This window comes from Rhodnius prolixus, unplaced genomic scaffold, assembly GCF_049639745.1.
Source record: "Rhodnius prolixus isolate KJV_2025 unplaced genomic scaffold, Rpr scaffold_8, whole genome shotgun sequence".
NCBI classification, from domain to species: Eukaryota; Metazoa; Arthropoda; class Insecta; order Hemiptera; family Reduviidae; genus Rhodnius; species Rhodnius prolixus.
The window spans coordinates 12,479,150-12,504,922 of record NW_027411593.1 but is presented as its reverse complement, the minus strand read 5'-3'; the positions used below and the strand labels follow the sequence as shown (position 1 = coordinate 12,504,922).

Here is a 25,773-nt window from a genome sequence, read left to right as displayed (position 1 = left end):
ATTTAGACGTGAATCGCGATAACGTTCTACCAAACTCTGAACTTGAATAATATACTGAAAAAATTATTACAGAAATAAAATTTGCCAATAACAGCTAAAAATATTAAAAAACTTGCTCCCTGAAAATAGATAGGTTGAGTGAGTATAGAAATGAAATGGTGAAAATGGGTAGAATTTGACACTAAGGGTACACTACACAAAATAAGTTGCCCCATTAACTAAAGATATCTCACATATGTAAAAATGGATATTAAAGTAATGGGGAAAAATTAAATGGCCAATTGGCAAAGATAAGCAAAATACCTTATGAAGCCGATATAAAAGGAAAGGTCTTGTTCACACACTTGCTCCAGCAAGTACTTCTTATACTACTCCTGCATGTAGGCACTACTACCCTCCTCATTCTTGTTATGAAATAGTCAAAAACCATTACCAGCGATATTCAGAGCTAGTAACTTCTTATCAGTCCTGTCATCTTGTTATTTTTTTCTTGCACTGGCTATATAATACGAAGAACAACAATAACAAAAACATAAAACTATTCTCCAAAATATACATGAACAATTGTATGTAATACTTACATAGGTTACTTAATATAATTAAATAAGGCTCCTTTTTATTAAATCTATATCTGTTGATATCCTCTTTCATATTTGATGTTAGACTAAAGTAGTTATGTTTAAGGTGAAGAACGACAGAGCGAACTACTCCCCCTGAAAACTCAAGTCTAACTGAAGAAAAAATCTTGACAGTTGTGTATAGTTTTAGTGCTACCTGGTGGCATATATGTAAACTAAAATGTGTTAATATAGTTGACAGGTCTAGTAACTGCTGCTACCTTGTGGCCATTTTTAAAACTAATTTTTCTTCATTTACTTTTTCAAATGGTTTTCACTTCTTAATTTTCAAAACAGATCAACCCAACATATACAATCTAGGATTGCCTTCAATATAAACTATCAAATGCAGAAACATCAACATTACAGTGAAATTAAGAGACTATTTCCAATGTTTTTTTTAACGGTTTTAAAAGTTTTCTTTTTTATTCCTTCCTCTCTCGCAGCTAATTCTAACATTTTTTCATGTTTTTATTATTATTATTATTATTTTTTAATTAAACGCTTTTTAACAATAAATCTGTACAAACATGTTAATAAAACATCTTAACACTTTATTTTTGGTTTTGGATATTATTTCTTTCATCCTGTTGTCTGTTCGCTATCGAAGTTTTTGAACTTTTCCATTTTTTTTGAGATAGAAAGGAGAATAAATAAGATAAATAAATATATATATTTTTTTTAATACAGCAAACAAATTATCTGAAATTAAATAAATGTGACTGCAATAAAACTAAAGCATTGATATGAAATTTTAAATCATTTTTTAAAGAACCTAACCCTTTCTTTCAAAGAAAATGAAATATATTTTTAAAAAACATGCCTATAATTTATCAAAAAGATTACTCTGATTGAACAATACAACATCAAGCATGCTACTAATATTCTAATTTTTTTTTTATACAGAATAAAATAGTTCTGAGATTGGAAAATAAAACAGAATATCAATCAAATTAGAACCTACCTTCAAAACAATTAACACTTTTTCAGCTACAAAGATAAAAATTTATATAAAAAAGTTTTAGTTTATGTAATATTACTCTGAACGTAGTAAATAATAGATAAGAATACTTGAAGTACAGTTCTACAGTTAGAGAATCTAGTTTAGTTTATTATCAAAATAGAAAGGATGAGAATTACCTCATTAATAAGGTACATGCTGGAAGTATAGAAGGATCCTTCAAAATGGGTTACAATAGCGGAAGACAAAACGCCCCATCTGCCTGTTTGAGATACTTTAATTACTATACTTTATACTTTAATTAATATACTTAAACTTAATTGTTGCAAAAAGTTCAGTTTTGAAGAAGTAAAAAAGACCAATCAAATTATATAATTAAATATTCTGAATGTGCAATCTGTACAACACTAATGTTTATGACTTAATAATTCACTTCAGTAAACCAATTTGATCACTAGAAAGCCCTAAGATGATAGAGAATCATTAAAAGTGTAAGCACATGTACTTTTTTTTAAAAAACGTAAATCTAAGTTCATGTACCTTTTAGATAGTTTGCATTTAGGCAAATTATTGCACTTACTAGGTATCTAATCTATTGCTGTATACTTTATTATTTATCTTTAGATAATATGACATAATATCTTAACTGAGAAACAACATGCTCTAAGCTGAAAACATGTACTTACTGTTGCTGATGGAGTTAAAATACTATATGTTACACTGGATAAAATGTCATCAACCCAGCCATTTGTTTGAATTGAACTAGTTCAGAATTACTATTAGAATGTCGAAAGAACGCTGAGAACAAAAATAGAAATTATATAAATTATTATTTATACAATTGTTTTCATTGTAATTTACAAATATTTAGAAAGAAATCAATTTTCAATAAGTTAGAATTTAAAACTACTGGTGCGAACCTTGCAAAATCCAAGGTCTATAATCCTAGAACGTTATTAAACTTCATGAAGTTTAAATTTTATGGAGATTCTCTCCCCTTTAAATGAGAGAAATGTGAATATTTACAAGGAAATTCATAATTCCCTAATACATAATCGTAATAAACTATCTACAATCAACTGTCTTGGAAACATGACTTCCCTTGAGCAAGACCAAACGAACATATTATCTCTTTTATATATAATTTTAATGGCATAATCTGATAATTTATCAAATACCTAAGGGGAGGAAATTGTTGTAAACATCTTAATTTTTCTGTGAAATAATAACTAATTAAACTTAAAGACTGCAGAAGAAGGGGAGCAAAATGAAGAGAAAAAAGCAGGAGCTAAAAGGGATTTATCATTTATACTTTATATTGCATAGAAATATTGAGTACAGACAACCAGTGAACTTGGAGGTGTTCCAGCCATGCACATGCAATTTTATGTAAGATTAAGAACTTACTTGTTTTTCAACCAATTTTGCACTTAAAGTTTCCTTATTTTTGTAGAATATTAGCTTCATTATTCTCTCTTAGGTAGTGTCTTTGGAAGTTAAGAATAACTGCGTACTCTTTGACCCGACGTTGGATACTACTTATTTTACTGTGACACCAGTTTACCTCTCTAACCTAGAGAATAGATGTTCTATTTTAGAAATGTATTGTGTGCGGGGAGGGGAAACGAAATTTAAAATGTGGCATTTTCACTGAGAAATATTGTTAAATAAAATATGGATGACTATGTCAATCAAATCATTTCAAGAATGTGAAATTAGTAAAATTTTTATGTTAGGTCGATTTATTTTAAAAACATGAAGTAAAAACGATTAGAAAGGGTGAACATTATTCATGATTTCACTAGAATACTCATATTTCCGTATTATGCAGTTAATACTAGGGGCAATGCTAGATTGTATACGCTAGGTCATTCTTTTTCGAGAAACAATAAAGATAAACCATTGGAAAAAGAGGATCTTTTCATATAACTTTACAGGAATAATGATGCTCCTGGATTTAGGAGTTTTTAAAGCTACTGCTAGATTGTACTTATTAGGTCGATCTATTTTGAAACACAAGAAATAAAAACCTTTAGAAATAGGAGAAACTGTTTCCTAATTTCACTGGAAGACTGCTGCATAAACATACATGAACACAATTATTATTAGGTTATTAACATGTTACGAACTAAATCTACCTATGTACTTATTGCCGTTGAAACATTTTTATGAAACAAAATAATGAAGACTAAAATCAACTTTTTAAAATTTCAAAAATATAATTACATGCGTACACTTAAAATTATCAACTGTCTTGGAAACATGACAATTTTATAAACACTTCTAATCACATCAACTCGTAATTAAAAATAAATGTATGCACAAAAAATGTTGCTTACCTGCAAGAAGTCCTTTAACGCAGTAATGATGCAAAAACAAGTTTTTTAATTTCCTAAGAAGTTATCGCTTAATGCAAATAGATAATACAACCAGTTTTCTAAGGTATGGAATGTTCTCACTGACTTAGTTACAGCAGCATCAAGTTAAAACTATCGTAAATTTAAAAAAACCATGAAATTATGAGGTAAACAGTGAATTTTAAACATGGAAATTTTTTTAGAGGAAAACTTCTTTTTAAAATACTGACGATCTAAAACACCAACGTGGGTGAAGAACATTTATTAAATAATGCAAATTATTACTGTTGCAACATTTTAAAGTGATCATTTAAGTAATACCAAATAAGCTCTTTTTACCCCACTGCCTTACCGGACACTTGTTTGGTGAGGAGGTTAATTTGAGGTTTATTATAATAGTTTCAAAGTACATGTTCATGCTACCTAGCGGTAATCACTTGAACTACTTGCTATGCAATTACATGTTTCTAGTTCAGGCTAAGGCCGCTAGATAGCATTGGCATGTTCGTATTAGTTCCTTTTTTTTCATTCCAAGTAAGAACAGAATGTATAGAATTCCTTTATAAGATTGCCCAATTTCTTTAATTTAAATATGACTTCAATTTCTGATTTATTCGTTTTAAAGATTTAAATAGGGCAAATACCAAAATTAAATATTTATAAATTCTATTCTCTTCACAAGCTATATATAATAGAACCAATCAATTTTATGAAACTATTTTAATAATTATGGGACAATAATGTTGGTAAAACAAACGAGGGAAATTCTTAATAAATCTCCATAAGATGTACTGATATTTCACTATTTACAACTAACATGACTAAATTATTTCCATAAGTAAATCAATAAAAACTAACGATTTTTATAAGAAGTTGAAGATGCGGAGTAAAAGGTTGTCAACAAATCTAACGTTGTTCCTCAGCCATTCTAATCCATTGTATCCATCAATCAACTGTAAGACTTCAATCTTCTGCAATTACTTTATGCTAATATGAAAATACATTGAAGGTAATAATAGACTGGCTCAATAGTACATCAATAAATATCAATAAAACATCAGGAAATAATTTGAAATTCATTCACACTAATAATATTATAAACGTAGGATTTTTTCTTTTGAACTAAACTTTTTGTTTCAATAAATTTGAATCATTACGCTATCAACTTACTTTTTTTTAAAATATTAAAATAAATAAATAAAATATTAGGGTTCAAATTATCATATACGATGGACTAATCAATAACACGTAAATCTGTTATATACTAACGGAACGTGGTTGAAACAAACTCGAACAAAACAGGAAGGTATTTTGTACGTAAATTGCAAAATTTAACTGCGATTACAATACTTCTTTAAAAAAGAGCAAAAAGATATTCAAATCCGCACGATTTCAATACTACCTTTTAACTGCTGCAAAAGTAGGATAACACTTTAATGTCACGCAGCAAAGCACTTCTTCCTGCCAAATTTAATAAAAATCGGGAGATGATTATTGATAATAGTTTTAAAGGGGCCTTACATAAGTGGGGCAAACTCCCTTTCAAATGTTCTAGACATTAACATCTACGAAATCTATATCCATTGAAATACAAAGAGAGATACAAAGGTTTGACATTTGAACGGATTTGAAAACTATCAAAATTCAACCTTCTATATCTCATTAACCTCTTATCACTAAAAAATTGAAATTTATACCAGTTATACAGCTAACTTTTGGCGACTCACTAGACTCATATATAGGTCAGTCTCGCACTCAGATTTACCCATTTTGGCGACTAAGACTTATATAGGACCACTTTACATTCACATTAAACCATGCTGGTGAATCTCAAGACCTATATTTGTCTACCTTAGACTTTTATTTAACCATGCTGATGACTCTCTTGATGTAGGTTTATCTTACACTCACATTTAATCATGCTGATGACTCTCAAGCCCTAAATAGGACCAGTTTCCACTTACATTTAACCACGATGGTGAGTCCTCTAGACCTATGTCGGACTGTTTTACACTTACATTTAACCATGCTGGTGACTCTCTCTAGATTTATATGGAACTATCTTGCATATATTTTAAATTAGGACATATAAAAGGAAATATGTAAAAACATCTTCTCTATAAATGATCAAATAAAACAATAAAATAAGAAACAAATAATTTCGTATTATTTCCTAATATTGTAATATCTGACTATAAGACATTTTCCAACAGAAAAAAATTAATAGTCAAATGTTGCAACTTTGCATACAATTTAAGAGCGGATTTTGTTTAGCAATTTTTTGAAATTTTAAATCAGCATCCTAACCACAGAGAATATATTGGAAACAGCTAGTCCTAAAATTTATTATGATATAAATGTATCTGCAAATACGGTTGATACTATTATAATTTTATAATCTTTAATATTAACATTGACTCAGATATATTAATACAGGGAATATTGCTGTAAGAAAATAGGTTAATAATTTTTATTTATTTGTTATTCACAATCAACAAAAGAATAAAAAGAAATAAGTGAATATGATATAATAAAAATTTAAATTAAAATAATTACATTTAATACTGATGGCTTTTACAATTAATTAATTTTTTACTAATAGCTTTTTTTTATGTGTATGTAATTTACATATATTATTTTTCGTACTTTTGCATTTTTATATAAATCAAATATTTATTCTTCCCTAGACAAACGGAATAAACGGTTGGTTCTCTTCTAGGGATACTGTAGGAGAAAAAAAGTACGGTTGATTTTAAATTTTTCGTACCTCTGAATATAAAGCTATTCATTTCAAAATTGGACTTTATTATATTAATTTAATTATAAATTCATTCACATTTAATTCATTTTTATAGTCACCAAAAAACAGTATATTTTAATTAGATTAAAAAAGGAAAAAAAATGAACTGCAATCATTTTTCAAATACATGCCCATTTGCTCTAGCGGCACTTGATTAAACTACTATGAAAAATTAGTTTACACTTCCGCCTATAGATAGCACTGTAATGCTCTTTTTTGTGTTTTTGGTCTGTTAAGCATATTTTAGATATCATTTATTGAAAATAAATACCTACCTAATTATTTACCACATCTGCAATCGTGAAGGAAGATTCATTTATTCCAATTATTTTAATAAGAAATTGGATGGGTGGGTGTTCATACCAGATATATTAAGTATTATTTTCATACCATTCCTTATTTAAGCTTCTTACCAGCAATGTTGACAACAGATTTTTCAACTAGTACTCCTTGGATATATTGTAAAATCACATTTTTTTCTGTACAGTTGCAAAAACAAAGGTACTTCACTTTTATGCTCTCTTTACCCATTTCCGTTTGCAGAAAGTAAAGATGAAGTACGAAAATGGATACTTTGTTTAGGATCAACTTTCCAGATGGTACTCGATTATGATTTAGCTTAATAGTTTGAAAAAAAATAGGGTTCGTTTTCAATAGAATAGTCTATAGACAAGGAAAATAATTGTTGATTTTTTTTTATTCTACAAATAAGTTTATTACATTTAAAAAATGTCCCAAAAAATTTAAGACATTCATTTGAATTATTTATTGTACAATATCCAAATAATAAATGTAGGAAACTTTTCACAGATTTTTTTTTTTCAAGCATTGAAATCTTTGGTAGGAAAGAGCGGAAATCATAAAAAATAAAATAAATCTGCATTTATATGAATTATTTTAAAAGAGAGAGAAAAAAAGTATAATTTTATGGAATTACTATGAAGAAATTTTTATAATTTTATTTTGTTTAATACAGATGACTAGTACTGTAATAAAAGTCGGCGTGGAAACCGAATTGCACGCTAATAATGTAGATGTCAATTTTATTTTTGTTGATATTAAAACCATTTACACATGTATGTATGTCTTGTCGACAAGTAAACTCCAATTGTATTAAGAATTTTTAATATATTTAAAATTCATTGCAAAAATAATTACTTGATATTTGTATTTTTCAACAGGGAAAAAAATTATAAGTATAAAAAAAAGGAAAAAAAAAAATCAAGACGTATAAAATAATACAATTTACTAAAATCTATTAAATTCTAAAAGTTAATAAATTGTGCTGTGCCTGGTGTGCGCAGTGCAAAATACGGCTCTAAAATGAAGCCTTTTCTTCTTTAAAATTAAAAAAAAAGTTAAGAAAAAAGAATAGAAAATAAAATAAAAACTGTACAATTTCGTTTTCCTTTTTAAGTTTTTTTTCTTTTTTTTTTTATATGGTGCTACAAAGTGTAAAAAATTAATGGAACCAAAAACTAGCAAATATGAACACACATTATTATGTATTATTTCCATAATAATAAACAGTTATTTAATAATCTAATTATTTTTTTTTTAATAGTTCATTTAAAAAAAAGAACCCAAAACAAAATATGAGAATTTATCTTTGGTAATTTTTTCTTTTTTAATTTATTTTGCTTAACTAAATAAGTTTTTACAATTTTTATTTATTTTGACATATTTATAGTATACATATTGGTTCTTTTACAATTTATTTCATATTTATATATATATTATTATTATTTTTTTTTTAATTATACACTGCAGTCATGATTGATTATTAATTTTTTTCCCAAGCCTTACCTAAGTACCTGAAATTTTAGTACAAAGAAATGAGCTCAATTTATAAATTATGACTTTGCAAATAATAATGGAAAAAAAACCCTTGGTATTTTTATATTATTAATTTTTACTTTTGCAATCGTATAATTTTATTATAAATTAATTCTTACACACAGCTTCCACTAATATTACAATTTACAATTCCCTCATCTTTGGTATATAACATCTATAATATATATAATGTATTTTCATTATTTACTTACTTTGAGATCCCTCACTTTTTATTTTTTTAATAGTCTTGCCTATTATTATGATTTTCGATAATTCTCGTTTTATTTCGTTGCACAAAAAAACATAACATACGGCTTCTCCTTTTTTTAAAGGAGAAGAAAAAAATATATATCCTTTGGTTTTTTGCCTCTTAAACAGTTAATTTCATTAAATTATTTAATGATATGCAAAATGATTATTTTCATTAATAAATATACTAAAAATTGAGAATTTCCTCGAATGTTTTATCTATTAATTTTACAAAAATGTTTGCTCCACACCTTTATTTCTTTGAAAACCCACTTTATTAAAAAACGTTCACAAAAGAAACAACTTAAATAAAGGTGACAACTAATTTCACTAATAAAAAAAAAACTATTCCAGAAACTGTTCAGAGTCATTCTTATTGCACCACAGAAAAGAAACAAAAAATTAATTTTGTTAACTTCCTAAAATAAATAAAAATCTATTGATTTATCATTGTTGCTTCGATTTTCATACATGATGAAGTGCCAATTGGTGAGGATGCACTGGCGCCAGAATTAGCTCTGGTTGCTGCTAACGGAGATCTAGCCTCTTCTGGGCAGATATCTCTTGTAAACACTGGAGTGTCACTTTCACTTTGACCATTGTTACCATAATAGTAGCAGGAATCTAGATATTGAAATTAAAAAAAACAATACATGTATATATTTTTAAATTGAAAAGCAATATTTATAAAATAGGGGCTCGTGTAATCCAGATTTCAAAAGACTTTCTTATTGAAGAATATAGAACATTAGAAAGCTTTTTATTATTGAAAAAGGATTCGCAAGCAGATGATTTTGAAATATGATTCAATCAAAAGATAATAAATAATACAATATACACAATAAAATAAAACGGAAACTAATTACTTAGCATAAGCCTTCGATAGTGTTAAGATAGATATTCATTATTAATAAAAAACGAAGGCGACGATATATTCAAAAGACTAGAACGGAGAAAATGGTACTAGAGATATAAGAAAAAATGAACTTTAAAAGAACAGATAAAGGAAAGATTAGCGTAAAGAAGACTGAACAAGCTTATGACGAAATTTTGGGATTGATATGTCAGTGATTGTGTCCCACAAAAACTGAAGCCAACTTCGGGACTAATCGGTTTCTAATTGGTTAGAAGAGAGGCACATATCCTTTATAGCTTATCAACTCTGTGGATATCTAAATCCAACTAGATCTAGAGCTATTATGGACTCTACAAAAAGACAATCCTCTGTTATCTATCTCAATGGTAGCTATTCTTGATAAGCTACCATACTGGGGGATTAATTCGAAGATTCTGCTCTGCATTTGGTGGGATCATACTGGGCGTAATTGATTACGAACTGCTAAAACCGAAGGAAACCATCACGAGAGTTCGCTATCGGTTACGATTGATGCGTTTGAGCCGAGCATTGAAAGAAAAGCGGCCATTATAAGCGGAGCAGAGACACGACAAAGTGATTTTGCTACACGACAACGCTCGGCCATAAGTTGCACAACCGGTGAAAACCTATTTGGAAACACTTAAATGGAAAGTCCTACTCCAGCCGCCTTATTCACCTGACAATGCCACTTCTGATTACCACTAGTTCCGCTCGATGGCACATTGGCCTGGCTGAGCAGCACTTCCATTCTTATGAAGATGCTAAGAAATGGGGTCGCCTCTTGGGTTTCCTCAAAAGAAGTGTGTTTTTCCGACGTGGAGCTCAAATGCAGCCAAAAAGATGGGAAAAAGTAGTGGCTAACGTTGGAAAATATTTTCAATAAAATGTTTCTTAAAAATGTTAAAAACAAAGCATTTATTTTCAAAATCAAAAAACTGCGAGAACTTATTCAAGGTCCCTATAATTTTACATTTACCTCTGGCAGTTTGTAAGAAATGTCCTTAGAAGACTGGATTTTTCTTTTGTTTTAATTAAAGAATTATTTTTTATAACATAAGGAGTAAAGCGAATCTAGCCAAAGAGCTGTTTTGAGAGTCTGCTAAGGGTTGGTTAGGGGCCAAGCATACTCACTGTTTACTTACTAAGAAGACCTCCAGGGCCAGTCGGATAATTGTATCCACTGTATGGCGCGGCGGATGTGTACTGTGTATATGGCGAACTGTACGTGTAGTCTGATACTCCACCGCCTGTTCCTAAACAAAATTAAACCAACATGAAATCAATAATTCCAATTACAAATATCTTGCAAAAAAAAAAATACATCGTAATGCCAATCTGGCAGCAGGTGACCATACATTTTTAGAAAAAGTTCAGATTACCTAAATAATGTGGATATGAGCTTGTTTTATCAACTTACCTGTTGGCGAATAATAGGTAGCTGCTGAATATGGTGCTTGTAGTACAGTTAATGCAGAAGGATCGTGCGGATTATTGTTAGGACTTGGCGCTGGATCTGCCGGTAAAGACAATGGTAAACCTGGAGAACCCACCTCGCTTGTACCACTTCCAGGTCCGGTTGTGCCTCCGCTACCGTTGTACGCTTCTACACACCATGCATTATTGCACGCTTAGCAAAATAAAATTAGCAAAAAAAAAAAAAACATGCAAAATAAAGAAAAATAATAAAGCTTCTGCGTAAAAAACTCGAAATCCATGTTTAAAAAAAAATTTTAAAATTGTTAACCACATAAAGAAACGATAAAATGGACAGTGGATGAAAATAAAATAAATTTAGAGCCTCTTACTTTTTGAAATACAAGCTACTCTATTCCTGTTTTTTGAGTTTTTAATCAGTGGAAAACATTTTACATTAAATTGACAGTACACTACATGTCTGGTTTATAAAAACTGACTATCTCTAATTGGATGAAAGAAAGATCAAGTAAATTTTTTACGTGTTAAGTAATGAATAATGTTGCACAAAAGGTCCAAAGAGATTAAAAATCCAAAAAGTTTTAAAGATTGGTTCGTAATCTCTCCTCCTCTTCAACACATACTAATATATATTAGTAATTAGTAATTACTTCAATATATATATTTTGCCAATTTAAAGACTAAGTAAGCGCGATAAAAAAGAATTCTGAAAAACCATCGACCTAAGAATATTAAGCTTGAAGCAAGTTAAGCTGCTGTCGTATAGCCAATTATATTCTGCTTTAGACTTTCTTGCTTTAGGAAACTTTTCACATCTATAGCAAAAGTGTTTAATATAATTTTTTTTTTAACTTTCAATAAGGGTAAGAAGCTTAAAATTTGATTTTCTGGAGGAATCCTTCTGACTATTGCCCTTTCCACGGTAAAGCAAAACTATCGTTTCATTCATTTATAAACTATTCTAGTTAATATGGAGGAGAAAAACAAACGATTGCTATCTATAGCCAACAATTATTGTGAACAATAATTAATGATTATATTTGCCGAGATAGCTATTTCTTACTGTCTTTATTAAAAAAGATACATATTTTAGCAGCTTTTCTAACATCTTAAGAAACATCTCAGAATTAAATTATTAATTAAAATATAGTACTGGGTTTATGTTCATATTCACCAATTACTATTCTTCGAGATATTTACTTACCTGTATGCTGATACTGGACGGGTGAGAGTGAACCTGGGTCTAACACTGTTGTAGTTCCTAATTTATGAATTTCTTGCATGCCGATAGGAGTTAAAGGATTCACACCTCCAACTAAGAAGTAACATAATATAATTCTAACACAAATTTTTAACTAGCAAGCAAACAAAAATTAAAATAAAGAAGACTCAAATGCAAAAAAAATATTAAATAAAAAAGCTTTGCTAATAAACTGATCTAACTTTCTCAGCAATATCTGTAGTAGTTCATCATTTGGTAGTAGGGTACTTTCTGGAAACGATAATATGGTAAAAATCTAAATCAATAGAAACAAATAAAAAACAGAAAGTAATAATTCTATAATTAAAAAAGGTTTTAAGGCTCGAGAAGGTTACTGTAGAAAAATTAGTAACCTCTCCAGCTTATGAATCCAAGCAATCGGCTGTTCGACTTAATAGATTTACTCATAATAAAACTACTGAAGCAATATTCGAATAACTTTCTCCTATTGCAATCCTCTAAGAGAGAAGTAGACCAGCGTAAGGAGCTATGCTACTACAGGGATGTTGGCGTTTAACTTAAACGAACATATGTATATTTCTCCTCAGACAAGAGTGAGGGACATGCATTTTTTTCCCCCCAAAATGATGAGGAAAATTTAGTATTTATTCTGGAGGGAGTGGGTACTGTGCAAATCATAATTAGATTCTGAATAACTGAAACTATAACTTGCAAACAAGGATTAATGGAAATTGCTAAAAATTGAAAATGCCTTCATATTGAGGATTATTTACATTGTATCTATGAATCATCAAACATGCAATATTTTTCTTCGTTTAGTACATTAAATAGAAATTGCCAATTGATTTCAACAAGACAAAAAGGATTTGAAAAATGTTTGCTAAAATAAGGCTGATAAAGAATTTTATCAGTTAAAACGTAAACTTAAAACGGGTAATTACATTTCACTTCACTTCCTACAAAAACCAAAATAAAAATCTGTTTTTCAAGTGCATTCAAGTTTGAACTTTTAGGATACAATAACATGCCAAAGGTGTATTTATAAAAACGTAAGAAATAACTTGGCAATTATTTTTATTGTACTCACCTATTGAAGTACCAATTGGAGGGTTGTAGATATGCGTGCTCTGGGCTTGACTCATTGTACTAATTGTATCGTAAATATCTGTGGTAGTGGATGTAGCTGGAAATCCTGAAGAAGAGTCATAATATGGAGATCCACCACTTCCACCAGTGCCCAGATCGGAAAATAATTTATGTTCTTCTTTCATATTCCATTTACTGCCGGCCCACAGCTGTAAATGAGGGTAATCAGTAAATTTAGATGAATTGAAAAATATAAAATAGCTGATGATATCTTTGTATTTTTCCAAAAGTAGAAGCAAACTTCCAAATAGATGTGTAACTAGATTTAAACGTTCTGAAGTGAATTAAACAGGAAGATTGGTGGCCATTTTAATCTACACTTGATATTTTTTAAACATAATTTAATGTTCCTGCATGTTGTACATTTAGTAAAAACTTTTTAAGAATAGAAATCAATTAAGCTATTGTAAAACTAAATACAAAAATAATAGGGTTAAAAAGTAGATAAATAAATAAAAAAAAATAGAAATCAGTTACAAAAATACAGTCTTGGATAGCACACTGCATCAATAATAATATCATCAGAATTGATAGAACTCTTTAATACAAGCAAAGTTCATTGTAACCTGAAAGTTAAATTAATATCCAAGTTATGTGTGTATACGAATTATTAAGGTTGCAATAGCACATCACATGATAGTATTTTAATTCAATTTTTCAGGTTGATGATGAACCCTATCTTGGTTCGAAATATTTCTCAATGTAGAAGGTATTAATGTAACATAATAAACTACTTGAGATTTATTTCGGCTTTTCATATTGATATCATCGACAAATTATAGTCTTAGTGTGTATTTCAAAGCAAAAATTATTCACCTTTACGATACTTTGTATGAAGTAAAGGATATAAAAGTAAAATACTTACATTGGAATAAAGTTGGTCTCCATTGTACTGAGTTCTTTGTCGCTTAATTTCATCCTCAGCATGACCATTTAGATCTCGGTTTTCGTCTATAAAAAAAAAAGAAACCAAATACTTAGCCGGTTTCATTAAAATTACCTGAAATGACCAATTAACTTATAACAAACGGTAAAGGGCTGTAACACAACAAGTTTCCCGTGAAAGAGAGATGCAACAGCACGAGAACTGCAATATCTTTTAAATTCAACAAATCACCTCATAAACCAACAAAAAATGTTGCTAAGTTCATTAACAAATTATTTCACTCGATCCAATGGATTACACTTTTTAGTCATTAATTGAAAATATTTTGAACTCATTTTTACTGGACGTGTAGTGTTTATTAACATATCTTACTGCGTTTTATATCACTGTGGGTTCTGATAAGTAATGGAGGTTACGCGCTCCATGTGGAGGTTATTCAGTTGGGGTTACTATTAGGTTTACCATTGCCTTCTTGATTGGATTTTATTATGTAGTTTATACATAAGTGCTTACCTAAATTTTTTAGAGGAAGGGTTAGTTTAATGAATAAATATATTTTTTTATTTAGAAAAAATAAAAATAAAGAAAAAAATTATCAAGCACACAACACTACCTCTTACTGAGTTTAAAAAAAAAATCCTTTCTGTAACATGAATACTTTAAGCATAAGGAAAAATTGATAGTCTTTTCACTTTAAGAAATAAGTAACTGATAGTCATCAAAAATTAAGTAATTACTTCAAGCTTTACTCTGTATTCTGGGTAGGCCCCAAGACGAAAGAATGGAAGAAAAGAATGGTGTACGGTGCTAATTCGTAGCCACGATATACGAGGGTCGTTTGAAAAGTCCGTGCAAAGTCAGAGAGATAGCACTACTGGCGCGTATCGAGGTTATGTTTAGTTAGTAGCATCTCTTGGAAGAACACACACCAAGTTTCAGCCAGATCGGTCTATTTCTTTGTGTTTGGCATTCGTTTGAATCGAGGAAGTCGAGTGATTTTCAAAAAATGGACGAAAGAGAATTTCGTGTGTTGATTAAACACTACTTTATGAAAGGCAAAACGCCTCAGGAGACTAAAGAGAAGCTTGATAAACATTATGGTGACTCTGCACCTTCGATTAGAACAGTTTATAAGTGGTTTCAAAATTTTCGGAGTGGCCATATGGGCACAAGTGACGCTGAACGTTCTGGACGCCCTGTTGAGGTTACTACTCCAGAAATCATTGATAAAATCCATGATATGGTGATGGATGACAGAAGAGTGAAGGTGCGTGAGATTGCTAGTGCTGTGGGCATCTCGAATGAACGGGTACATAATATTTTGCATCAACATTTGGACATGACAAAGCTATCCGCAAGATGGGTGCCGCGATTGCTCACGCTTGACCAAAAACGAAATCGTGTGAAGTGTTGCAAGGACGGTTTGCAGCAGTTCCAGAAGAATCCGCAGGACTTTAAGCGTCGTTTCGTCACTGTGGATGAAACATGGATACATCACTACACTCCTGAGACCAAAGAACAATCTAATCAATGGGTTACCAAGGGGGAATCTGCGCCAAAAAAAGGCGAAGACCGTTCCTTCGGCCGGAAAGATTATGGCGACTGTCTTTTGGGATTCGCAAGGAATAATCCTCATCGACTATCTGAAAAAGGGTAAAACTATTACAGGTGCATATTATTCATCGTTATTGGACCGTTTGAAAACCGAGCTGCAAGAAAAACGCCCACGATTGGCCCACAAAAAAGTCCTTTTCCATCACGACAACGCACCAGCTCACACCTCAGCAGTTGTGGTCGCAAAATTAATGGAAATAGGGTTCCAACTCGTTTCACATCCCCCCTATTCTCAAGACTTGGCTCCCTCGGACTACTATTTGTTCCCCAATATGAAGAAATGGCTGGCGGGAAAAAGATTTTATTCAAACGAGGAGGTGATTGCAGAAACGAATGGCTATTTTTCAGACTTGGACAAATCCTATTATTCGGAAGGGATCAACAAACTAGAGCAGCGTTGGACGAAGTGTATACGCCTAAAAGGAGACTATGTTGAAAAATAAAAAAGGTTTACCCCAAAAAATTAAGTAGTTTTTATTTTTGCACGGACTTTTCAAACGACCCTCGTACATATAGAAAAGTCCAGTAATACCATCTTTGTCAGAAATAGTTGCTACCAAATTTGACCTGCTAAAATTATCCGGAGTTTTTCCTAAACAAGCAGGTTGCTCTACCATCTATCAAGTCCTACAAAGTTAATTAATTGCAGTACTAAACCCCGAATGAGAATACGATGAGAATTGCCAACAAATGTCTGATATTCGGCGTTACAAGATAAAAGTATAATGTATCACCCAGTCTGCCAAACTCGGGATTGTTTCCATGCTACCTTCAAGAGGTTTGGAGCGTTTACTGCAAAGGAATATACAATCGTAAAGCAAGCCAACTAGTTGCTATATATAATGTGGTTCATCGACGTAAATCACTGCGCAACGTTCAATGTTTGATTTATTTAAAAGATGTAATCTGGCCTTGGGATCGATTGTATTCTAGGTCTTGGATTTTATTTAATAGTTGATATAGACATTTTAAAGTAAAGTACGATGGCGGTCGCTACGACTACGATACTTAATTTGATAATTAGATGTAAAACCTAAAAAGTAGGCATTACTTTACTCTTTACTTTAACTATTAAATTAACATCTAAAAACAAAATTCAGTGGCTTAGAGAATGACTGGTAAGGGCTTTTTTTAAAGAATTTTATTGTTTAAAGAATGTCATCGTGGTTAATAATAATAGTTATTGAAAACAGAGTGTAGAGTTGAATGTAGCCAGCTTTACCAGTGTACAGTGTGCAAGGGTGATATATATATATAATGTATCAGAGGGATGCTGGCCAAGAGCACCCTTCAAGGATAATATTAAGGAGAGCAAGAACAGGGGCATTATGAAGTGGGAAGGTATAAATCTCTGGGGATTGTTGTAATATTGCCAAGAGGTTGGCTTTCCTCTTTATTGGGCTGGCATAGCCGAGCACTCCTACCGGCCCTGATGGCCAAGTAAACGGAACCTACCGCCTCTCACAAGCCGCCCTAAACTACAACCATTCATTACTTCATCTCTTAATTTATATTACTTCCTTCCATTCTGCCCAATAATAAAAATAATGGAACAACATCCCCAACAATCTGAGGTTATCTTTTCCAGTGGGCCCACTTAAAAATTTTATGTCTAAGCTCTCATTTTTTCCCTCGGTGATACATCTTTCTGATCGAATTGAAATAGAAGTTGTTCTGTAAAAAATATTTTAGGATTTCTTTTCATTTCTTATACCTTCTCTGCTGGTAGGCAAGATCGCGAAGATCCGAAAGATCACTCCATCTATTTATTTTTTTAATTTTGACTTTTTCTTCACTACTTTAAATGGTCGAAGAATGAGACAGGTTCTATAATACAAAAAAGCTGTAAAATTTTAGTCCACGATATCTATTTCACAGGAATTAAATCAGATAATTTTCATTTTTTCCATCACTGTTATTACTGAGCCACCTATTAACAACCAAAAAGAAAAAAAACTAAGTCCATCCCAACCAAACAGCACAAAAAATAACATTACAGGTTTTGAATTCTCTTTTAGTCCTTGTTTATCTAATATTAGAAACGTTTTGAACTACACCGATGTTTATCTTCAGGCAAAGAAACAAAATATATAAAAATTATTTGAAATTTACCGCAGCACTAAAGATTAAAAGATAAATTTCAACATTATACATGGGATTCAACTAACCAAGATCGTCTTAGCCTTTAGATCATTCTTCCTTTAAACGACAGAGAATAAAAGGTAGGGAAATATTACCTTAACTTAGATGTATTATTAAAATTCTAAACACGCCCTACCCAATTAAAGAAGCTAATCAGTCTCCAGAATAATCTGGTACCTGTTTAATTTCATGCAGGCTACGGTAGCCTCTGTGCAATGCCAATGCCTGAGAGTGTCGTCAGACGATAAAATACCCTTTTATCAGGGCAGGTTCTGGACCAATATATGGAGTATATGCTCCATTCATGGTCAGTTGATCGGTAACCTCATCACCATTGATATCAAATAATTGTTGGCGATATTTCTGTTTGGTTTCCTTTGCAAAAATAGAATAAATATTCGTTTTCACTTGGGTACAATACTTAGTTGTATTAGTGTTAGGTTTCCCAACTTATTATGGCAAAAAAGTTATTTTAATCTAATGCATTTCAGCTTATAAGATCATTGGTGCCCAGACTTGTTCTCCAGAGAGAATAATGCGGAAGTGAGAGCCAAGTATTTAAAATAAATCCTCTTCCGTTAGATTATTGATTAAGTTTCATTTTTAGCAGAGTAAGAGATATTAAAAAAGTTAATCTACTATTTTGGTATTTAATTAGTTATCATTTGAAGTAGCTCTAAGCCTTCAAGTAAACAAATTCCATTACTGTTGCAATCTTCGAAGTCATCGACTGATAATCACAGTATTTGTCTATCTAGTAGTACAATTAAAAACAAATTAGGCGATTAATTAATTATACCTCGTAAATCAATAAACAAAAATTAACGTTTTTTTGCACAGCCCTTTGTAAAAAATATTTATAAACATCTTCTGATAATATCCAGTTGTACAAAGTAATGAATTCGGGAACATATAGCTAAAAATAAATCACAATTTACAGTGCCAGGGACATATGGCTAGTCTCTGTAGAATATTATAGAGTTTGAGTCTATAAAAGTGAATGGAAAAGGGCGGTATTGTAAAGGGCCGGATTAAATATGGCAATAAAGAAGAAAGCCCTTTGAGAATTCAACTTACATAACACTAATGGCCAACAATCATTCTATCACTTCATTCGCATGTTTTTATTATTCAATCTGCGATTAGTACAAGGGATAGTGGCAGAACGATTTACAAAAATCGGTTGGCGCGTCGATAAAGTGAAATGAATGCAACACTTCTCCTTAGTAGGAGTAAGAGCAGAACGTCACTTTAATGTTACTTACGGGAGTCTTAACCCTTACAATCCGCCAAATTTCATAACAATAGGGCTAAAATTTCCAGAGTAATTAGTAATTTTAATAATTTTGGAGGCGGCCTAACATACATGGGGCTAACTCCTCTCCTAATCGATGTGCAACGTCAAGACCCCCCAAAAGGTACATCTACATGAAATTCCGAATCAAATGAGCCCTCATTCATGAAAATCGGTTCACGAGTTTAGGCAATACGTTGTTTAAAATAAAAAGGTAACAAGAAGAACAAGAACATTTTTTGAAAATGCCGTTTTTGCTCATATTATTGGCAACTTTTTACTCGAAATCTCTTTTATCTACGTAGTTGCACAAAAACGAAGATTTGCCCTATATTTTAAAGAAAATTTGGGAATTTTATCTTTTATAGAAAAATAGGAAAAAAAAATGTCAAAGTTGGGTGTTTTTCAACGTTACGCTTTTTTGTGCCGTTTTTTGACGATCAACCCTTATACAACTGTCCTACCGGACAGCTTTAATTAGGTTTTTTGTTTTGAAAATGCCATTTCACATTTTAAGAGAATTTAAAGTTGACTAAAGTGGTAGTTAACTCAGCAAAACAGTCATTTTTCAAGTTGCAAATTGGATTTTTTTTCCAAATTAAGCACGACAACACTTCGTAGAGTATGGCCAGTCTACTGTCTGAGTAATCTAAATATAGACAACCTGCATTATTAATAATTAACTTTTTAAATTTTAAATATGACGTATTTTTCAAAATATATTATTCTTAAATTAATTCAATAAATATTATATATGAATTGTAGATGCAACTATTTGTGTGTGTCTTGTTTTTTCAGTTCAAATATACAATATACATGAAAATGAATGGGCGACTTTAGCGAAGTTAGATTACGACGATCGAGTTTGTGCGTGTGTACAAAATGAGTAAATAAACAATTGAAAGTGAGTGAGAGTACATTAATTGACCATTCAAGCCTATCCAAAAAGGCTGACTGTTCGCCAGAGATTGCATTGAATTGGTCCATACAAAGCGTTCCATATAAACCCGAAAACCCTTTCCGATATTTCCCTGCAGTGTGTTAACTCCAGTTGTTTCACCATACATACGCGCCCTCTCATCATACACACTGAAGTATGTTCAGCAATTTCCAACTTCTTTATATACGAGTATATTGGCCACTTTACATGAGAAAAGATTGTATAAAATAAAGATATTTCTAACCCTTATATGTTATTGCTGCCCGTTTATTTTATTATCTTTGAGATTTGTAGAAAAACAAGGACCCAAAAGAATAACAATAAAACAGAGGAGTGAAAAGAAATAAAGAAAAAAACGCTCTGTTTCGACCAGTTGTGCCCAATATGTGACTTTCGACTCTCGTGCAGCCTATGCATTTATATTATACTTCTTAAAAGTTCTTTTAATGCACTACTATACAATACTAAACAGCGTTCGCAAGATCGTTTGTAAAGGGGAACTAAAAACATAAAGTATCAAAAAAAATACTAAAAAAAGCGATAAATGTTTTTTGTAATAGTTATTATTTGAAGTTAGTATACTTATTAAGATTAGATAACGTTAGAAAAGTATTCCTCCAATTAAGGCATTAATATGTTGATTTTTGCAGCCTTCGCTAACAATAAATGGTTAATTGTGCAAACAAGACCAAAAATACGATAAATAAATGAGATTATCAAAGATAACGCTTCCATTTCGTGTAATTTGCAGAAAACTGATCGAATGTTATTAGTAAGATCGATAATTACCAGCAGACAGCAGAAAACAGAAAGTAAATTGTGGTAAGCTTTCATTATTTTACCCAATTTATTCGGCAAGCAATTAATGATTACTTTTAAAAGAATCTTGCCTCTGGTAATCAAAAACAAGATGTTACTTGGGGTCAAATAGATAACTTACTAAGAGAAGGCTACTTACTGCGGGTTAATTGATTTTATCTATGAACTTAGAAGTTAATAATAATGATCAGAGTGAATCAATCAATCAAAGATGGGTTCAAACTAAAGTGGTAAACATGCCACCATGATAGTTCAGCCATCTTGTATCTGTTGCCAATAGTTGTTTGAAGATTAGAAGACAATAAGCCTGGATCGTTGGATCCCCCCTGGTTGCTGTTCATAGATCCCAATATATATAATCGGAGAGAAGAGCAAACTCTATTCCGTTGTAGATGGAAGTGAGAGTTTTGACTTTGGGGTATATTCACTCTTTGTAAACTGGTCCTCTATGTACAATTACATTGTTTTCCCAACATATGGCTTTCCCCCTGGTCCTTATGTATGTATAGTATAGCAGTTCACTTTGTTACATATCTTCTATCTCCCTTCCTCTACATCATTCTAACTACCCCTTTTGCTCTTCAATTCCTCTAGCCCTTATTGCTTTCAACAAAGGGAGAGAGGAGAAGCGACAGTTTATATTAAAAGGCAGTTTATACATAAGGGCTTCTCCTGCCCACCCTCCACTTTCCTCTTGTTGTTATATTACATTTGGTAGTTAGAGGGTGGCTTTTCCTTTAACGCGCCAACAATGGTACATTGTGGCTCGTTCCCTTAGCCCTTCTTTCTTGCACACAACCACTTCTCTCACTACCCACAACTAGGGGGTATAAGTTTCAAAAACCGTACGCTGCAAACAGTGAACATTTGGGGACCAATACAATAAGAAAATCTTCTACTTTCTTTTCGAAAGGGTCTACTTGAAACGCGAAAACACCCTTCTTAATAATAATAACAATAAAACGCATAGTTTTTTATTCACGCTGTTGATGTTTCTTTATAATGGCGGAAAATTACTTTGAACTTAAATAAGTTTGATGGAGTATACTTTTTATTTTGGTGCTTGGAATCCAAAATAAATTAAAGAAACTATTCAAGTATAAAAAGTTTTAAGAGAGAAAAGATATACAAAATTTTTTCTTACTTCGGAGAGTTTTTACAAAAGCACATGCTTCCAGATAACCCGAGTAAGAAGAGGTAACCTCAACTAACGTCTTCTTATCCGTTCACCTTAGGCGAACGTGCTAATTTTATTCAGTCTAACCAAGAATTCGTTTATTTGAAAAATAGCGTCTAATAAGTGAAATCAATGCTAGTTTGCGCTGTAATCTATTATCTAGTTAACCTCAAAAAGAAAAAAACTGCTACAACTGAAGAGAGAGCGAATGAGTCTATAAATATATAAAACAGGGTTTATCTAGGAAATAGTAGAATAGTAAAAAAAAAAAAAGTAGAAGTATCCTACAAAGTCTTCCTATTCTAGACATGAAAAAGTAGGCCTATCACTTAATTCCTACTAAACTGAGATTTTGAAAGAGATGCTTCCCTAGTTTGGGTGATACAAATACAAGACAATATTGGTAAACTTCCGTAAAAGTATTTGGACTAAGAAAGGTTCCTATTTTATGGCTTAGATCCAAGCTATTTAGTATACCTCTAATATATTCCAAAAAAGACTACTTTCATGGATGGGTAACTTACAAAATAGCCATGAAATGCAGTGAAAGCCTATCAAAAGCTTGAAAGGATAAAAGAGATTTCAACTGTTTTAGATTTAAAAAAAAAAGTCTTCATCAAATCCATCTCGCCTAATTAGTGATAATTGATTCATTCCGAAAATAACTAAATTTTTAACGGGCAATCTAGAATTTCCGTTTAAAATGAAAAGATACTTTAGTTGCCTTGAATTCTGGTCAGGGCATGCAGAGTAAAGGATAAGATCCCCTGGATACGAGGAAATGTTTTAGTGTACGGTCTGTATCCCAGGGTTGAGTGTGCATTTACGGGCAGAATTACGAACAAAAAGTCTAGGAACAAAGGAACTTGAATGACAGTTCCATCGGTAACTCATCTTACGCTGAAATTTGCTCACTAATGTTTTTTGATTTTTCAAAATCAGCTTCAAGTTCCCGATAGATCTTTTTTAAACTTTATGCTTTAAAATTAATTATATTAAAAGAGGAAGAATTATATATTTTTTTTTTATTCGTCAGGTAAAGACATACCTCAACATCCAAATACCATTCTTTCCACCTTTGCTGATGATACCGCAATCTTATCTCCTCATTCCGATCCTCTTATCGTTACACGAACTCTACAAACACACATCAACCACTTACAGGACTGGCTTTTCAAATGTAGAATCAAAACCAACGTTACGAAGTCAAAGTTTATAGTATTTACTCTCAGACGGAAAATCCTACCTCCTATTATGTTGAACCAACTCCTATACCAACTGTGGACAAAGTACGCTACCTTGGACTGCACCTAGACAAACGGTTGACATGGAATCCCCATACTAGACTGAAAAGACAAGAAACTAACCAACGCTACAAAACTTCTCGCCAGACTACTTGACAAACGTTCGAAACTTAATCTACATAACAAAAGACTCTTATATCTACTGTTACTGCGACCTATTTGGTCATACGGCATCGAAGTATGAGGAACGACTAATCGTTCCAACTCACTACGCCTCCAGGCATTACAGTCAAAAATACTTCGAAAACTTCTTATCGCTCCGTTCCATGTATCTAACCACACTATTGATAATGACCTCAAAATCCCTCCATTACAGATCTAGCTGACACTCGTTTCTTCAAATTTCATTCCTCTACAGCAGCTCATCCTAACCCTCTCATAGAACACCTATCTTCCTCCACATTACCAGAGTAATCCTCTAAGGAGATTGAAGAGAAGATGGCCTCTCGTGATCTACTCTTATCGTGAGAGCAGTATAGCAAAGCCCGTTACTGGAGTGGCACCACTGGGTGCCTTCTCCACTCATGATTTTCTTCTATTTCTTTTTTCTTTTACCATATTTGCTTGTTGCAACAACTGTTGCAGTGGAAAATTACAATAAAAGATTAAAAAAAAAAGGTAAAGAAGTATTTATTTATTTATTTTTATTAAATATTTAGATTTGTTTGCTACTTAACTGATTAAAAATAAATAAACTATTTTAAATTTGATAAATAAGTTATTAAGTAATGAAACCAATAAAGGCTTATTATTATTATATTAAACTAAAAGGTTTTTAAATTTCGAAAGTTAAATTTTGTACTTTGCTAATTATTGTCCATGTTCGAGTTATATTCGAGTATATAGAAGAGAATAGAATCTAAAAAGCGTAGCAATCTGTAGGTTATTAAGTGCAGGATTGGAAGTCAATTGAGTGAAAAGTAGAAGTTTGGCCAAGGGTTGGTTTGGGCTGGGGTTAGCGACATAGTAGTACATGGGGCTCATTGAAGGTGGCGCCACTGAAGTAGAAAGAGAAAGAGAGAATGAGGAATGTTCTACTACTTCCTCACAGCATCAGTTCCGCGCACTGATCAACTAGAATGGAGGATCTTGGTTCACCACTCCATACATTAGACTCGTTTTTATAAGGAGTCTTCTTACAAAGCAACCGACCTTGCCAGCAGTTAAAGCAGTCTGCGTTATTCAATTGGAAAAATAAAACTATTTATAGGAATTCAGGTGTGAAAGTTGTAACAAATCCTTTAATTTTAAGAAATTCTTTTCTTATTCAATTAAAGAAAATGTTGAACAGTTGGAAAAAAAATTTAGAAAGTAGAGAACGTTTAAAGATTTCAAAATAGCGATGAATGTTCAGAAGATTATTAGATTTATAAATAAGAAGCTGTTATCTTCACAAAATAAGTTTGGAAATTTAGTCTAAACTCTTGGAGCAGAAACAAAGTATAAATCATGAAATTGAAAGCTAAACAGAGCACTCATTTTTCGAAGGAAAATTTTAGGGAAATAGTCAACATTTCTGGAAAATTTTAAAACTTGCTAAATAAAAGGATAAAGTACAATTAACTGGGAAACATAATCACGGAAGCAAAATGGATGCAATTTAGTAGCAAACCACTCAAAAAAAAATCTAAATTTAAGATAACTATTTAAAGATTTGCCGCTGTTACAATCTGCACGTCTTTAATTGTTACCCATATAGAAATGTAACTTATTCAAGACTTAGATAATGTTGGATCTGATCTGTAATAGCATTTAGGGGATTGGATTTAGACAGATTTGTGAAAATAGAGGCTGTGTTCTAAAAAATCTAAAGTGACTCTAGGAAGTATCAGTAGAGTATCATTAAAAATGTACGAGTATATCTGTGAAGAGTAAAAAGTAAGCTATAGTTTGCCTTTGATGGACGTTAAACCCAAATAGATGCACATATCCAGGTATCTTTGAAGTCCTTCAGCGTTTTATGTGAGTTTTTGTGTGAGTCTTGAGAATAAGATGACCGCAGGAACGAAAAGGGCTCTGAAGAAGAGAAAGATCCTGTGCTTCTATATAGAAATGTATAGCTGTTCATTATTGACTGATTCATAGTTTCAATAGGATG

At 31.6% G+C, this 25,773-nt stretch overlaps 1 protein-coding gene and 1 long non-coding RNA gene across 14 annotated transcripts in view; both read right to left on the bottom strand.

The window, feature by feature from the left end:
* Positions 1 to 25,773, bottom strand: part of LOC141450889 (uncharacterized) — a 500,259-nt gene that overhangs the window by 2,410 nt on the left and 472,076 nt on the right. Inside the window, exon 5 of the long non-coding RNA XR_012456403.1 lies at positions 304 to 499. This is a non-coding gene — a long non-coding RNA (uncharacterized lncRNA). The remainder of the gene's footprint in view (positions 1 to 303; positions 500 to 25,773) is intronic.
* The window catches only part of LOC141450870 (uncharacterized), a 250,752-nt gene continuing 232,393 nt past the window's right edge, over positions 7,415 to 25,773 (bottom strand). For 10 of the 13 annotated variants that reach the window (XM_074121725.1, XM_074121732.1, XM_074121729.1 and 7 more), the window contains 6 exons: positions 14,365 to 14,450; positions 13,441 to 13,648; positions 12,336 to 12,446; positions 11,115 to 11,324; positions 10,840 to 10,950; positions 7,415 to 9,444 (listed from right to left, as the gene is read on the bottom strand). In XM_074121725.1, the coding sequence (XP_073977826.1) occupies positions 9,257 to 9,444; positions 10,840 to 10,950; positions 11,115 to 11,324; positions 12,336 to 12,446; positions 13,441 to 13,648; positions 14,365 to 14,450 (914 nt within the window). In that variant the 3' untranslated portion in view covers positions 7,415 to 9,256. Of the gene's footprint in view, positions 9,445 to 10,828; positions 10,951 to 11,114; positions 11,325 to 12,335; positions 12,447 to 13,440; positions 13,649 to 14,364; positions 14,451 to 25,773 lie in introns of all 13 variants that reach the window. The other 3 variants (XM_074121733.1, XM_074121736.1, XM_074121737.1) reach the window with 3 other exon arrangements.